The 15,386-nt window shown below is 39.0% G+C and overlaps 1 protein-coding gene across 13 annotated transcripts in view; it reads right to left on the bottom strand.

Moving 5' to 3' along the window:
- ALG13 (ALG13 UDP-N-acetylglucosaminyltransferase subunit) overlaps positions 1–15,134 on the bottom strand; it is a 79,226-nt gene extending 64,092 nt beyond the window's left edge. For 3 of the 13 annotated variants that reach the window (XM_008975555.7, XM_034950688.4, XM_034950687.3), the window contains exons 1-3: positions 14,760–14,979; positions 13,760–13,922; positions 10,953–11,091 (exon numbers count right to left, since the gene is read on the bottom strand). In XM_008975555.7, the coding sequence (XP_008973803.2) occupies positions 10,953–11,091; positions 13,760–13,922; positions 14,760–14,840 (383 nt within the window). In that variant the 5' untranslated portion in view covers positions 14,841–14,979. Of the gene's footprint in view, positions 1–6,876; positions 8,172–9,871; positions 9,920–10,952; positions 11,092–13,759; positions 13,923–14,041; positions 14,411–14,634 lie in introns of those variants that run through there. The other 10 variants (XM_063601611.1, XM_034950704.2, XM_034950700.3 and 7 more) reach the window with 10 other exon arrangements.
- Positions 15,135–15,386: the final 252 nt, after the last annotated feature.

Raw genomic sequence — 15,386 nt, 5'->3', positions numbered from 1 at the left:
TACTGAAAAGCCAGTATTTTAAAAATCAGCCCTAAATAACTTACTTCAATTATTTTTAGTACCAAATAACATGAAGCAAATTAAGGGAACTAACTCTACAGAACCTCTTTTTAGGGTCTTTCATTACTGAAAATATAATGGTAATGTGTTTTAAAAATGTATTTTAACAGCACCCTGGAACTAGAGCCTATCAACTTTTCAGGGTGAACATTCAAGCAGAATTAGCAAAGCAAGATTTATGAAGGAAGGGAACACAATGGTTCTAAAACAAAGCATGGCCTGGCCCTGTTCAACCTCCTCCTCAAGTTTTAGGAAGGAGAAATAAAGGCAAGACAAAGAATGGATTTCCCAAAGAAGTAATCCTTGTTCGGAATTGCAAAATAAAATATTATCAAGAACCACTTGCTTTCATTTTCTTCTCTTCCCCATTTCCACCTGATAGCATGACAATACAGATTTTTTTTTAAAGGAAAATATTACTTTGCTTTAAAATATACCACACTGGCACAGAAACACTGAGGGTTTGTTTGTTTTTTTTTTTTAAACAGAGTTTCGCTCTTGTTGCCCAGGCTGGAGTGCAATGGCGCAATCTTGGCTCACTGCAACCTCTGCCTCCCAGGTTCAAGCAATTCTCCTGCCTCAGCCTCCTGAGTGACTGGGATTACAGGCATGTGCCACCAAGCCGGGCTAGTTTTGTATTTTTAGTAGAGAGACGGGGTTTCTCCATGCTGGTCAGGCTGGTCTCAAGCTCCCGACCTCAGCTGAACCACCTGCCTTGGCCTCCCAAAGTGCTGGGATTACAGGCATGAGCCCCCGCGCCCAGCAGAAGGTTGTTTTTTGACTTAAGATACCTGCAGTGTCTGATCAGTCTAGAGACAGGATTAGCGGAAGGAGGGAAAAAACCCAGAACATTTGAAGCACTGGAAAGACTCATTCAATTAAACTTCTAAATAAACTTAAATTATCTAACTATAACCCCAATTAGAAACTGAGTATGAGTTTAAACATGAAATTCAATGAAAAATCTGCTTTCCGTATCATTTAGGACTATAGTCTGTGAATTCTAAAAATAGATCTTAGTCCTACTTCTCAAAACAAAAACTAACCAAGAGAAAATGTGTTACTTCAACAGCATTTTTAATTTTTAAAACATGCCACACAACTAGGTTTATGTCTTACAAATCACCCGAGAAGTTAGTTCTATTAATTCACAAACAGGAAAACTGAGATCCAGAAAACTACTAATTTAGGCTAAGGACTTAGGAATGTTTTTCACTACTAAATATGGGGAGTGTATTATCCCCTCACTTCACACTGGCAGTGGAGAACTGACCAGTATGTAATGCTGCACAAAAGGAGAAATGATCATTCAAAAAGATGTACTATATGCGTCTCATAGACATCATTCCAACAGTGACTATCAGGGTCCTGCAACCAAGTACTTTAGTAGCACACTTAACCATGAGTAAACACCATATTGTATTGCCTTACTGGATTTCTTCACCAGTCTATTGTAGGATATTCTAAAATAATTACTACAAATAAAAAATTCCATTTAGTCCTTATTATCTATTAGAAAAGACACTATATGACATTATGGGTTACAGATACTGAGTTAATAGCATAAGAATATTAAGGTTAGTTTCAAAAATGTATTGGCTAGTATGCTTTAAACAAAAAAAGTATTGAATTTGTGTTACATTATAAAAACTGGGAATTACTGGCCGGGAGTGGTGGCTCATGCCTGTAATCCCAGCACTTTGGGAGGCTGAGGCGGGTGGATCACGAGGTCAGGAGATCGAGACCATCCTGGCTAACATGGTGAAACCCTGTCTCTACCAAAAATACAAAAAAAATTAGCTGGGCATGGTGGTGGGCGCCTGTAGTCCCAGCTACTCGGGAGGCTGAGGCAGAAGAATGGCGTGAACCCGAGAGGCGGAGCTTGCAGTGAGCAGAGACCGCGCCACTGCACTCCAGCCTGGGCGACAGAGCGAGACTTTGTCTCAAAAAAATAAATAAATAAATAAAAATAGAAATAAAAATAAAAACTGGGAATTACTAAATTTAAATGTAATTAATCAAAAGGGTTTAATTACAAATGAGTCTAGGAATTAACACCAAAATAGTAATAAACAATGACCAAGAAATGAAGTTACTGAAGTTCGCCTCAGCCTAGGGATTCTTAACCCGGGGCCATGAGGTCCTGCAAACTTTCTGAAAGTCACTGCAAAATCATGTATATAGAGAAGAAAAGCCATAGTTTTAAATTAAAGAGTTCCATGGCTGAAAGAAGCTTAAGAACCACTGCCTCAGAGAACAGGACTGCAGCCACCAAAATAAAATCATGTTCAAAGCTATGATACAAGTGTTAATCAAAGTAAGTAATTTTGGCCAGGATATGGTAAAAAATTTATAAGACAATGAAGATATAGAAATACCAACATAGATGGTATATAATGGTATTAAAAGCCTGTCAAAATATTTTTCAAGAATCAGTATCAACATTAAGAAGCATGTATTCTGGCCGGGCACAGTGCCTCATGCCTGTAATCCCAGCACTTTAGGAGGCCGAGGTGGGTGGATCGCTTGAGGCCAGGAGTTTAAGACCAGCCTGGCCAACATGGCAAAACCCCGTCTCTACTAAAAATACAAAAATTAGCCAGATGTAGTGGTGGATACCTGTAATCCCAGCTACTCAGGAGGGTGAATCACTTGAACCTGGGAAGCGGAGGTTGCAGTGAGCGGAGATAACGCCACTGCACTCCAGCCTGGGCAACAGAGCGAGACTCCGTTAAAAAAAAAAAAAAAAGATAGCATCATGTATTCTACATTCCTGTTTGAACCTAGCCAGATTTGTCTACCTTTTGTTTAGCCGCCTACCAAAAAAAAAAAAAAAAAAAAAAAAAAAAAAGAATTAAAAACTGTATAATAAATAGAGCATTCATGTAGGGAATTAGCCATTAGCCACTTAATAAGTAATTAAATATCATTTGATGACTGGGCACAGTGGCTCACGCCTGTAATCCCGGCACTTTGGGAGGCTGAGGCAGGCAGATCACTTGAGCCCAGGAGTTCAAGACCAGCCTGGGCAACATGGCAAAACCCCGTCTCTACAAAAAATTAGCCAGGTGTAGTGGCCCATGCCTGTGGTTCCAGCTACTCCAGAGGCTGAGGTGGGAGGGTCACTTGACCAGGGGAGGCAGAGGAGCCAAGATCTTGCCACTGCACTCCAGCCTCGGTGACAGAGAGACCCTGTCTCAAAGGAAAAAAAAAATTGTTTGGTAATATCCTAAACCTTTCTCTATGTAAGCTTTTACTAGAAAACACTATAGTGCTTTTCATATACCTGATTTTTAACATCATGTTTTGCCACAAATCCCCGACAGGTACCATTATTTGACAGACCCTTAAATACCATTAAGATACTGCATAGAATCAGCACTGTTATATTTGGGATGCTATTCTTATATGTGCTTGATCCTACAAACTTAGCATACAATATGATGGTCACATCTTCTGAACAAGAGACTTACTAGATACTTCGCTGTCAAATCAAAGTCAGTATGAAATAAATGTGTACAAGATGACAGTGTCTCCTAGAACAATACCTAATCCTAATCAAGACAATCAAAAAAGAGTACTAGGTTCCAGAAGTGCATTCATCATTTATGGAAAGCCTACTGTGTTTCAGGCAAAGGACTCAAAAATGAGTAAGACATAGGTCCTTCAGAGCAGGAATCATGTCTTGGATCCTGCTGATACAAAAGGTAGATTCTCATTATGCATTTATATTAAAAGCCTGAATGATGAATACATGAGCTTGAGGTACTTAGGAAATAAAGCTGTGAGTGCTTGGAAACCAATTAGATATAAGGGGTTGGAGACAGAGTTAAAGGCTAGAAGAATGACTAAATGATGATACCATTAATAAAGATAAGCACCTCAGAAGAATGAAAAGAAATATGATTTCAGTTTGGGGCACACCTTGAGTTTGAGGTGCTTACAGAATTAACAGACAGACAGGGCCAAAGGCAATTGGAAATATCATTTAGGAGCCCAAATCAGAGTTGGGAGATACAGATAAAGGAGTCAACAGTAGAAGCTGTGGGAATGCTGAAAATTCCAAGAAAAGAAATAAAGCAAGGACCAAAATGAAACTTTAAAATACAAATAAGAAAAAAGAAAAAGATTTGTAAATAACTTGCAATCAGGTAAACCAATTGAAAGAGTTTCTCCACATGGATTCTACACATGGATTCTATGAGTAGCCATCACTGTGGTTTTTTAAGCAGCAATGTAAAAATTCAAAAAGGTTATACACCTATGGCTAGCATACCATTACGCCTGTGGCTAACATACAATCTAAATTTCTTAGGAAAATCCTCTGATTTCAAATATTCTCTCCTACTGTCCCCATAAAGGATGGAAGTATACTGGAATTCAGTGTTCAAATTACAATTTCCACAACATCTCTTGGACCCTAAAATAGAATACAACTTTTTTCACATTATGTTATTTGTAGAATGGACAATACCAATTATTGCACAGGAATATTTAAAGATTAAATGAGTATATATGTGTAAAGTGCTCTGAATAGTACCTGATACATACTAAGCACTAGTGTTAACCAAAATTATTTTTCACTCCCCACTCCCCAATAAAAATATCGTATTACGGCCGGGTGTGGTGGCTCACGCCTGTAATCCCAGCACTTTTGGAGGCCAAGGTGGGAGGATCACCTGAGGTCAGGAGTTTGAGACTAGCCTGGCCAACATGGTGAAACCCAGTCTCTACTAAAAATACAAAAATTAGCCCCACGGGGTGACACATGCCTGTAATCCCAACTACTCGGGAGGCAGAGACAGGAGAATCACTTGAAACTGGGAGGTGGAGGTTGCACTGAGCCGAGATCACGCCACTGCACTCCAGTCTGGGTGACAGAGCGAGACTTGGTCTCAAAATAAATAAATAAATAAATAAATGGTATTACATGTACAGCAGAAAATTGATCACCACATGGCTATCATGATGACCCTTTCCAAATCTTTCCCCAAAATTAATTTCAAATGATCTGTCCATGTGTCATTTCTCAGACTATATGAAGGGTTTTGGTCATCTCCACAAATTTTACATTATGAACAAACCAGAGGAATTACGTGCTTATACCACAATAAAGGGCCAGGAAGAATATTTATATTACTGCTAGTCATTACTTAGTCTTGAAAAACTTCCTCAAACTAAATATTAAAGTGGCAAACAACCTTTTTGTACTGTCTTTTGTGCCTATATATGACTTGCCTTTAAAAGAATACAAAGTAGAGCCGGGTGCAGTGGCTCACGCCTGTAAAACCAGCACTTTGGGAGGCCGAGGCGGGCGGATTGCCTGAGCACAGGAGTTCACGACCAGCCTGGGCAACACGGTGAAACCCTGTCCCTACTAAAATACAAAAAAAAGAAATTAAAATTAAAAAGTAGAGGTCTAAGGTGTCCAAAATCAGATACTTGATGGTACTTGCAGATAATGACTACTTTTAAATGTTCCAGAACCCTATGTCAAATTCATTGGTTATACTATCTTACCAACAAATCCTTTGAGCTTTCTTTCCTCCCAAATTATAAGTATCTAAAATCCTTAATTCCCAAGGTCATCCCAAAACATCCCATCTCTTTTCATCTACTCCAACCCGTAAATGTTCTATTAACTGTCTACCTCTTAATCTATCCATGGTGCAAATTTCCCAATGCTAAACTCTCTCTTTCATTTCCTTATCCCTGAAAATTTCAGTACCTCTAATAGAACACTGCTAAATAAACTGCATTCCACTTACTCATTAATATCAAGAACCTGCAGCTCTGTCATGTAATGAAACCAAACAAATTGAGCAAACATTTCAAACAGACTTTTGGTTACCATTCTTTAATAAGGACTAATAAGATGTAAATGTGGTGATTAATTTAGCATGTTTCCTCATCTGTAAAACAGGTGGTTTAAAATATTCTTTAAATTATCTCCCAACTCCAAAAGTCTACAATTCTGTCTTAAAGTCTTAATTTATTCAATCTACTATCAATCCTACCCAGAGCATTTTCCTAAATTCCAAAAACTCAGAAATCACAGATTTCTAAGTCCTCGGTAAGGTTGTCATACGCCAAAGGAAAACCCAGTTAAGTGTGAAATTCCTACTAAATAACTTCCATAAATAAACAAACAAAACCTACCTTGCAAGGAATTCGAGTAACTAAAATGAACACTAGGCAAACAACTATAAAGAAACAAAAAGCTTACAACATATATTATGCAGGGTAGAAAGAGCAGGGGACTGGGAATCAAGGAGCTGCTCCTAGGGGCAGTTCTGCCAAAAGCTATACTTTAAGCAAATGGTAAAATCTGAATATGATGGAATTGGACTAGATAATCTCAAGAATCCCTGCCAAATCAAAATGATTTTAAAGTCTCCTTTGACTTAAAAATCCAAAATCGATACAAAATTCCACAAAAGTGAAGTCAGAGGCGTTACTGCACACAATTGACAACAACGGCTTAAACCTCTGCTAAATGAAATAATGGAATTTAGGTTATGCATTATTCTGGGGAAGTAGATAGCAAAGGATTTAGGGGCTGTATAGCCTTTTAGTTGTCTGATATTTGAGTAGACCTTGCCTTTCATTTGTTTCTCTTTAATTCTTCATCATAAACTATAAAAACTAAGTGACCAACATAAAGTCACAATTTTCTCAAATGAGAAAAACGTATTTATGAGGGCCCAGAAAACACTAAAGATTCTCTCCCTGGATTTGAATAGGACCTTTCCTAAAACATAACATTGATATACAATTATGATTATGGTGCTGTGAATTCTCAACCAGATTACTCACTTTTTAGATTATTCTCAGCAAAATTTTAATCCAAGTTGGCTTCCTCCTGCTACCCAGAGTATTTCTTTGTCACCACCTTCTACCACTAGTAAGCATTTTTTTAATATTAGCCTAAATAAAACACAATCAGAAAAATAAACCTATAAAAACATGATAAAATGCATTCCAAATAAAATGTTTGGAACATTTAGCATGTTGGGATAATATGATTGGAATGGAAGAGAGGTCTTTATAGTGAATGTTCTATTTTGATAGATAAACTATATCTAAACATTGTACCGAGAGCTATGGACACTTAAGGATTATCTACTGTAAAGGTCTTGAGACCACACACTCTAATCAGAAAGAACTTCATAATGTATCTTGCTCAAGTTAATTTTAAAACCATATATTTAAGCCATTATATGCATCAGTTTATTGTTCATTCATAAAACTAATTTTATAAGCACATAAATTGTAAATTTCTGTTACAGTTAATGTTTCATTACCACTGTGAGAGATCCTTAAAAAACAATAGTAAGTCCTATTGGTATAAGTCCTTTTTGATTATTCTTCTCAAACCAGTAAAGTTTTGACATTAGGCACGATTATCACTTTGTATGTATGTTTTAGAAAAAAAAAGTGAATATATCCACTCCACTCTGTTCTTTAGGAAAAAAGTAGCTTTTCCAAGTACAAGAGATCAACTAACTTGATCATCTTTTTTAGGCAATGATTGAACTTTTCATTTCACAGAGCATAATCCATCATTTTTTAAATTTGGTTCCTTAGATTATAAAGCTAAAGATGCTAACTCTTATGTAAAATTTTTTTACATGAAAGTTGTTACTGTTTTTTTATTCTAAGGAGTATCAAACTAACTACATTTATAATCTTTGTGAAAGTTTTCAAATCTCATTCATTTTTATGATTCCAATTCCACTTGAGATTCTAGGAGAAAACCTGTGAATGCTCACTACATACTGAAGATTAGAAAAAAATCTAGTAAGTTCACTAAACTGCAATTAGGATTTGGACCCAATGCAAATGTGCACAACATAAAATTTCCTATACATTCTATAGATGTAGGAAGTTTATTAATTATATTATTTTGTAAATATATATTATGTATTTAATTGATTTAATCACATTACATAGGTTGAATTTGGGGGTTGCTTTTAAAGTGTTGAGAGTTTAGTGTTTATTTTTGTAATCCAACAACTTTATCCAAAAATGCAGAAAATTTTTCTGGCTGGCCAGGAGGATAACATTTCAGTGTTGATAAGTCCATTGACTGTAACAGCCCAGGAAGCGTGCTAAAACAAAAGAAGAAAAATATTAGGTAACATGGGAGAAAATTCCATACTTCATCTGCTGCCCACTGATGACTGAATCTAACTTCCAAGAATATAGTGGTACTTCTAAAAACTGCACATGTGAATTTTTATATATTTTAATAAGTATACATACTAGGATTATTAAAGCAATACAGAGTACTATAAAATGTCAATATAAATTCAGCAGATACCTTATCTCCTATGTTAACTGATATATTTCAGAAATGATATTTCATGAAAAATGTCTTCACATGGCTTTGTAATACTTCTCAGGACTGGGCATATTTAAACTGAAGCACAATTCATTCATGAAAACAGAATTTAAAAATTGAAACCAAAAGTAATAGCTGCCAGACAAGATAATAAGCTGGGGAAACTACTAGACCATGCATGAAGATTGTGAAATAATCTTTGCCAGTAATTTACTATCATAACTTCATATACAATTAAACAATATACCACACCACCATGTATGCTGGAAATAAGGTTTTAAACATAGAACTATTACATCGGAAATTTATTTAAACCAATTGCTTAAATTAGAACAAACATACTACCCCCCAGCGTAGGTCTGGGGAAAATAAATGATTTACCTAAAATGAAAATATAACCAATTATTGGCTGGGTGTGATGGCTCATGCCTGTAATCCCAGCACTTTGGGAGGCCAAGGCAGGCGGATCACCTAAGGTCAGGAGTTTGAGATCAGCCTGACCAACATGGAGAAACCCTGTCTCTACTAAATATACAAAATTAGGCCGGGCATGGTGGTGCATGCCTGTAATCCCAGCTATTCTGGAGAATTGCTTGAACCTGGGAGGTGGAGGTTGAGGTGAGCCGAGATCGCACCATTGCACTCCAGCCTGGGCAACAAGAGCGAAACTCCGTCTCAAAAAAAGAAAAGAAAATATAACCAATCAATTACTGATTCTTTCTCACTGCTTACTGCTTTTATGTGACTTTCTTGAAATTAATATAGAAAAAAAGACATTTAAAACTGTAAAAAAATAAAAATAAAATAAATTGGAGACTTGTACAGTTTCCTTCCTTTTCAGCATGAGTAAAAAGTCAGGATATGTTTATGAAATCAATGTTTTCCTTTTAATGTACTAACACAAAATCAAAGCTGATTTAACATTTAGAATGAAAATACTAATTAAAAGTATCTGGAAAAAATTGACTTGCATAAAGCAGTTAGGAAGATAAGTTTATTCCTCTTTAATCTAGCTTCTCTCCTGACTCACTAAATAGTTCAAGACTGGCTTCTATGTTACACAGCCACCCTGACATTCCCTCTTCTCCAACATTATAGTGATAAGGACACCAACAATTTCACTCCTGAAATAATCAATGAATCTGCCTCCTCTCAGTTAAGAACAGGAGTCTTTGTTTTGTTCACTGATGTATACCAAGTGCCTAGAACAATGCCTGGCACATAGAAGGTACTCAATAAATATTTAATGAATGAATAAGTATTTACTGAGTGCCTAAGAGACAGAAGCAGTAAAACTAAAAGAAAAATTATGCTCCAGCCAGTTTCTTCTCAGGTTTTTTATTTTAAAATTAATTTCATTTTACTATAATGTAAATAAATATATATATACACATATATAGTAATTCTATGAGGCATTTACTTCTTGAAACATCAAACTAGGATAGGTTTTAAAGTCAAACAAGTGGGAATTACTGACCTGGCCCTTTGGCAAGCTTCTAGTGTCTCAAGGAAGAACTAATAGAAAACAAACAAGTAATTTTCTTCATCCTTCTATTACGATGATCAGTTCCTGTTGAATTCTAATATACTTGTAGAAAATAATACTCCTTACCATAATTTCTCTGCTTAAAATACTTCAATGGCTTCTCAATAAACATGAATAAAATCAGAACTCTTACATAAGCTACCCCCACCCAACTTCATCTTCTATTATATTCCCTTGCTCACTATGCTCCTGCAACACTAATCTTCCCTCTGTTCCTCAAACACACCAAGCTCCAAGTTCATTCCTTACTTAGGCTTTTGCACTTGCTGTTCCTTCTGCCTCCAAATATTCACATGACTGGCTCTTCCTTGTATTTCGGGTCTCAGATCAAAATGTTAGGTACTCTGCCAAGCCTTCTCTGACAATTCTAATCAGCCTTCACCCCAGCTACCACATCACCCTGTCTTACTTTCTTCATAGTACATTTCACCACATGAAATACCTTGATCATTTATTTGTGAACTTATTATCAATTTTCCACCACTAGAATGTAAGCACCAGAAGAACAGGGACTTTATCTCATGTTTACTACTGTATCCACAGCACCTAAAACAGTGCCTTTTATATATTGGGTGTAACTGAATAAATGAAAGAGTAAATATAATTTAGGGATTTTAGTGGATTTACTATAGGCAAAACTTTTAACTAAAATGAGCAAATTGTCTTCCTTGAATAATGAAAATCTAAATAATGAACTCAAAATTTAGAACTCCAAAATTAGTGTCTTGGAGACATGCACGCCTAAATAAACACACATACACACACTCTCTCAGATATTCACATATGCAAAGAAACAGCCACAGATACACATAGAAATACAACATAGAGATTGCAAAATGGGAGACAAACAAATGGGAGGATTTTACACCTGAGAAAATCAAAAGGTTTGGTAACTGGGAGAAGGTAAGAGGCAGAAGAGACAGATGGGTTAGGTAGGTGGATAAGAGGAAGTGCAAGTGACGAATTAAGGCAAGAGATAATAATAATCAGTCTCTAGCATACCTGCAGGTACAATAGAAGAGATGACCCTCTTTGTGTAGCTGCTTTGCCAGTTCCAGCTGATGATTGTTCATCAACTTTTCGTTTATAACCACTACGAGTGGCTTTCCTTTTTCCAGAGTCTCCAAACAGCTTCCTGCACCTACAAATATAAATCAAATTTGTTCAACACAATTTGAAATAAGTTAAGGTCCCCACGAAGCTTTATAGCTAGAACTCAAAAGTTAAAAAACTTAAGTTGACAGAACTACAAACTAGGTCTTTCAATTATACATTCAAAATGACAAGAGTATAGTTATCAGTTGCTCTCTAATAAAAAGTGCTAGAAACTTTATTTGAAAAATACATTACTTTATCACTGATGATGACATTATGGCCTATGATTCAGTGCTATGCTACTTGCTCTCTAGTACCAATGACCCTCAACTTACGATGGGGTATAGCCTTGTGACGGGGTATAACCCCATCATAAGTTGAAAACAGGCTAGGTGCAGTGGCTTATGCCTACAATCCCAACGCTTTGGGAGGCTGAGGTGGGAGCATCGCTTGAGCCCAGGAGTTCAAGACCACTCTCTGCAACATAGAGAGACCTTGTCTCTACTAAAAAATCAAAATAAAAACAATAAGGCATGGTGGTTGTGGTCCCAGCTACTGGGGAGCCTGAGGCGGAAGGACTGCTTGAGCCCAAGAGTTGGAGCTTGAAGTGAGCTATGATTGCACCACTGCACCCTGTCTTGGGTGACAGAGTGAGAACCCACCTCAAAAAAAAGGAAAAAAAAAAAGCAGTTGAAAATATTCTAAATAGAAAATGCATTTAATACACCTAACCCACCACACATCACAGCTTAGCCTAGCCTACCTTAAACATGCTCAGAACACACTTACATTAGCCTGTGGTTGGGCAAAATCATCTAACACAAAACCTATTTTATGATAAAGTGTTGACTATCTGATGCCATTTATTAAATACTCCAAGTGTAAAACAGAATGGTTGTATGGGTACTCGAAGAGCGGTTTCTACTGAATGTGTATGCGTATTGCTTTCACACCACCATAAAGTTGAAAAACTCTAAGTGAAACCATTGTACGATGGGCCATCTGGAGTATGCTTTGGGCATGGCCTTGAATCCAAATAAGATCCAGGTTTGACATACTGTATGTGAAACTATACTTCATTTCTATTCAACCCCAAGTAGAAAAGCAAGCCTACAATAGAGACAGACAGGCATCAATAATGAAAAACCCTGACCACTTCTTATGGGTTTACATGTGAGGTGCTATCCCAGAAATAGTCAAGGATAGATCTCCATGAATATGCAAATATAGAATATTAGGATCAATTCAATTTTGAAATGTAAAATCATCTAACTATTTTAAATGAGAGCAAGGAGATTGATAAGTGAGTAGATAAGTCCTTTTTGGGTATCTTATGCTAGGGTGGTTAGTTAACAACATTAACTCCGGAGGGGTGCAGTGGATCATGCCTGTAATCCTAGCACTTTGAGAGGCCGAGGCAGGTGGATTGCCTGAGCTCAGGAGTTTGAGACCAGCCCGGGCAACACGGTGAAACCCCGTCTCTACTAAAATACAAAGAAAAAAAAAAATAGCCGGGGCGTGGTAGTGTGCACCTGTAATCTCAGCTACTGGGGAGGCTGAGACAGGAGAATCGCTTGAACCCGGGAGGTGGAGGTTGCAGTGAGCCGAGATAGCATCACTGCATTCCAGCCTGGGTGACAGAGCGAAACTCCGTCCCAGAAAAAAAAAAAAAAAAAATAGAAAGAAAGGAAAGAAAGGAAAGGAAAAGAAAAGAAAAAAAGAACATAAACTCCAGCACCAGATTGTTATCTGTCCACCACTTCCCGGCTGGACAAATTACTTAACCACTCTTGTGTCTCAGTTTCCTCATGTGTAAAATGGAGATACTAACAGTACTTAGTTCACAGGATTGTTTAAAAAAGTAAAGTTAATATACACAAAGCATTCAGAGCAGTGCCAAAGGCTCTGTTACCTCCTAGGAGATACATTTTTAATCACGAATCTGTTGGTAATGTCTATTTCTAAAGACTTTTCTCTCCTCAAACTAGACTTTTAAAAAAAAAAAAGGAAAAAACGAAACACCTTTCTTCACAACAGTCAAAACTGCATTGCTCCCCAAAAGCAGTTCTTCTGAATGCACTAGAAGTCTAATTAACTAGACCATCAGGGTGGTCCTCTGAAGAGGAACAATTTACACAGTATGTGGCTGTTACTATTTTTGACTGGATTCATTTCACTCACATTCAACAGAAATGTAAACAATCGTACAATTCCAATTTCTCCATGACCAATCCAACCAATCAGCAGGCAGAACACTCCTTTAGCTCTAAGCCCAAGTACTAATGTCAAGTTGACAATTTATTACACTTCCCCGGGTAAATTATTTTGCTCCTCTGTGTTTAGGGTTTTTTATTGTAAAGGTGGACTACAGTGGTTAATTTCCCATTCTTCTCTCACCCCAAAATACTAAGTTCTCTCCAATAAAGTTCTCAATTGTCATATTCAAATAAGTTGTGTATTCAAAAAGGGCTACAGTGAGTTCAGCTAGCGATTTTATTTTACCTCGAAAAGGTTCAAGTGTCAGTTCCTTATTGGAGGGAGAGCATCAGGATAAAAAGCGAATGGATGCTGGGCTTAATACCTAGGTGATGCATGGCACACGTTTACCTTTGTAACAAGTCCGCACATCCTGCACATGTACCCCCAGAATACCCCAGAACTTAAAAAAAATTAAAATTAAAAGACCCAACCCTGAGATTCTTAGGCACCTTTACCTGCGTGACTAATAACAAGATCTGCTTTCTGAATGTCTTCTTTCAAGGAATCCTTGTACCTGTAAACATCCAGAGTAAACGACTCAGTACTGAAGGGTTCAGGTACCACCGTTCCTCTACCAATTTGCAGGATAAGTCGGTTGTAACCAAGGCTCTCGATTTTCTGAAAGAGGAAATCAGAACATGAGGGCCTTTTAAACTGGCTATGCAAAACAGAGCAGGAACCACCACCACTACTAAAGTTTGACGTTAACATCGGAGCACGGCCGCCAAAGAGCCTACCTGTGGCCGATTTCACTTAGTTTTCAAAACTAAAGTATTTTCTGGTCCGGGGCCCGACGAGGAACCTCCCAAGCACTCATGAATCTAAGCGACCCAGCTCGCAGAGTCCCGCGAAAGCCACAGCAGGAAAAGACTTTGGAAAAGGAGTCGCAAACTCGGGGGGAACCCAGGCACTACCCGTTCTGCCTCACTTGATCAACTGCCAGAACCGGGAGGCCTGAGGGGACGACGCGCGCTGAGGAGAGGAACCGCGCGGGCTCCGGCCAGGTGCTGAGGGGAAGGAGCCGGGCTCTGAGGCGAGCTCGGCTGGCTCAGACGCCGGCGCCGACGCGCGGTCCACAGGGGGGCCTGAGGAAAAACTGCCGAGCCCGGTGGAAAACCCGAGCTCGGAGGGGCGGAGCCGTTGGAAGGAGGGGCGGAGGACGCGGAGGCGGAGAATAGAGCGCGGGGGCAGCCCGGGAAAGGAGCTGAAGAAATGAGGGAGAGGAGCGGCCGGGATAATGGGAAGAGGAAACAGGCAACCCCGAGTAGCCGGGTAGCCGGAGAAGGGCCCCGCCGGGCGTGGGCAGAAGCCAGCTAAGGGGCAGCGGCACCTGTGGTAGAGTTGCGGGGGATTCTTTCCGAGCGCGACGGTCAGGCAAGGCTAACGCGGCTGGCAGTATGGCCGGAGATGGCGGGTGGCGAGCCAAGCCGCCGCCTGCTCGCCTCCCTCACTCACTTGCAGACTGTCGGGCGCCGACACACGCGCAATGAGGTCGTCAAAGCTGGTGGTCCCTACGGTAACAAACACGCATTTCATGGCGCGGGTTCCTCAAGCCCTGATCGCAAGGGCCGGATATGACGCAACTGAGGTCACGCACGTTGCAGTGGCTGCCTTCTGTGAGGGAGGCGGAAATCCGTAATGGCCGCCAGGGGGCGGCGGGGCCCCGGGCTGTGTCACCAGTTGGGTGGGGCAAAAGACTATTGGTGGCCTAGGTACCAGCCACTGTTCTAAGCCCTTTATGTGTAGGAGCCAGCTCTTGAGACCCCTCACTATAAGGGAATGGGGAATTGCCAAATGTAATTAACTTTTTCAAAACTAGTGGGTAAAAAAAATAAACATCATACCCTAAGCATTGAGTTGGTGTCACTGCGTGGGTACCACAATCTTTTAATGACAGACAAGTTTGAGATTTTTTTGTTTGCTGCCAGGTTTTGTCAAGATACATTTGAGAGATGGTTTTACTTCGAGTTGGCTAAGGGGATATGAAAAATAAAAGTGCCTTGCCAGGCACAGTGGCTGTAATCCCAAGCTACTGGGAAGAATCACTTGAGCCCAGGAGTTAAGACTAGCCTGGGCAACATA

This window comes from Pan paniscus, chromosome X (assembly GCF_029289425.2).
Source record: "Pan paniscus chromosome X, NHGRI_mPanPan1-v2.0_pri, whole genome shotgun sequence".
Classification (NCBI taxonomy): domain Eukaryota; kingdom Metazoa; phylum Chordata; class Mammalia; order Primates; family Hominidae; genus Pan; species Pan paniscus.
Note: the sequence above shows the minus strand (reverse complement) of the source record. Positions and strands in the feature narration are given on the sequence as shown.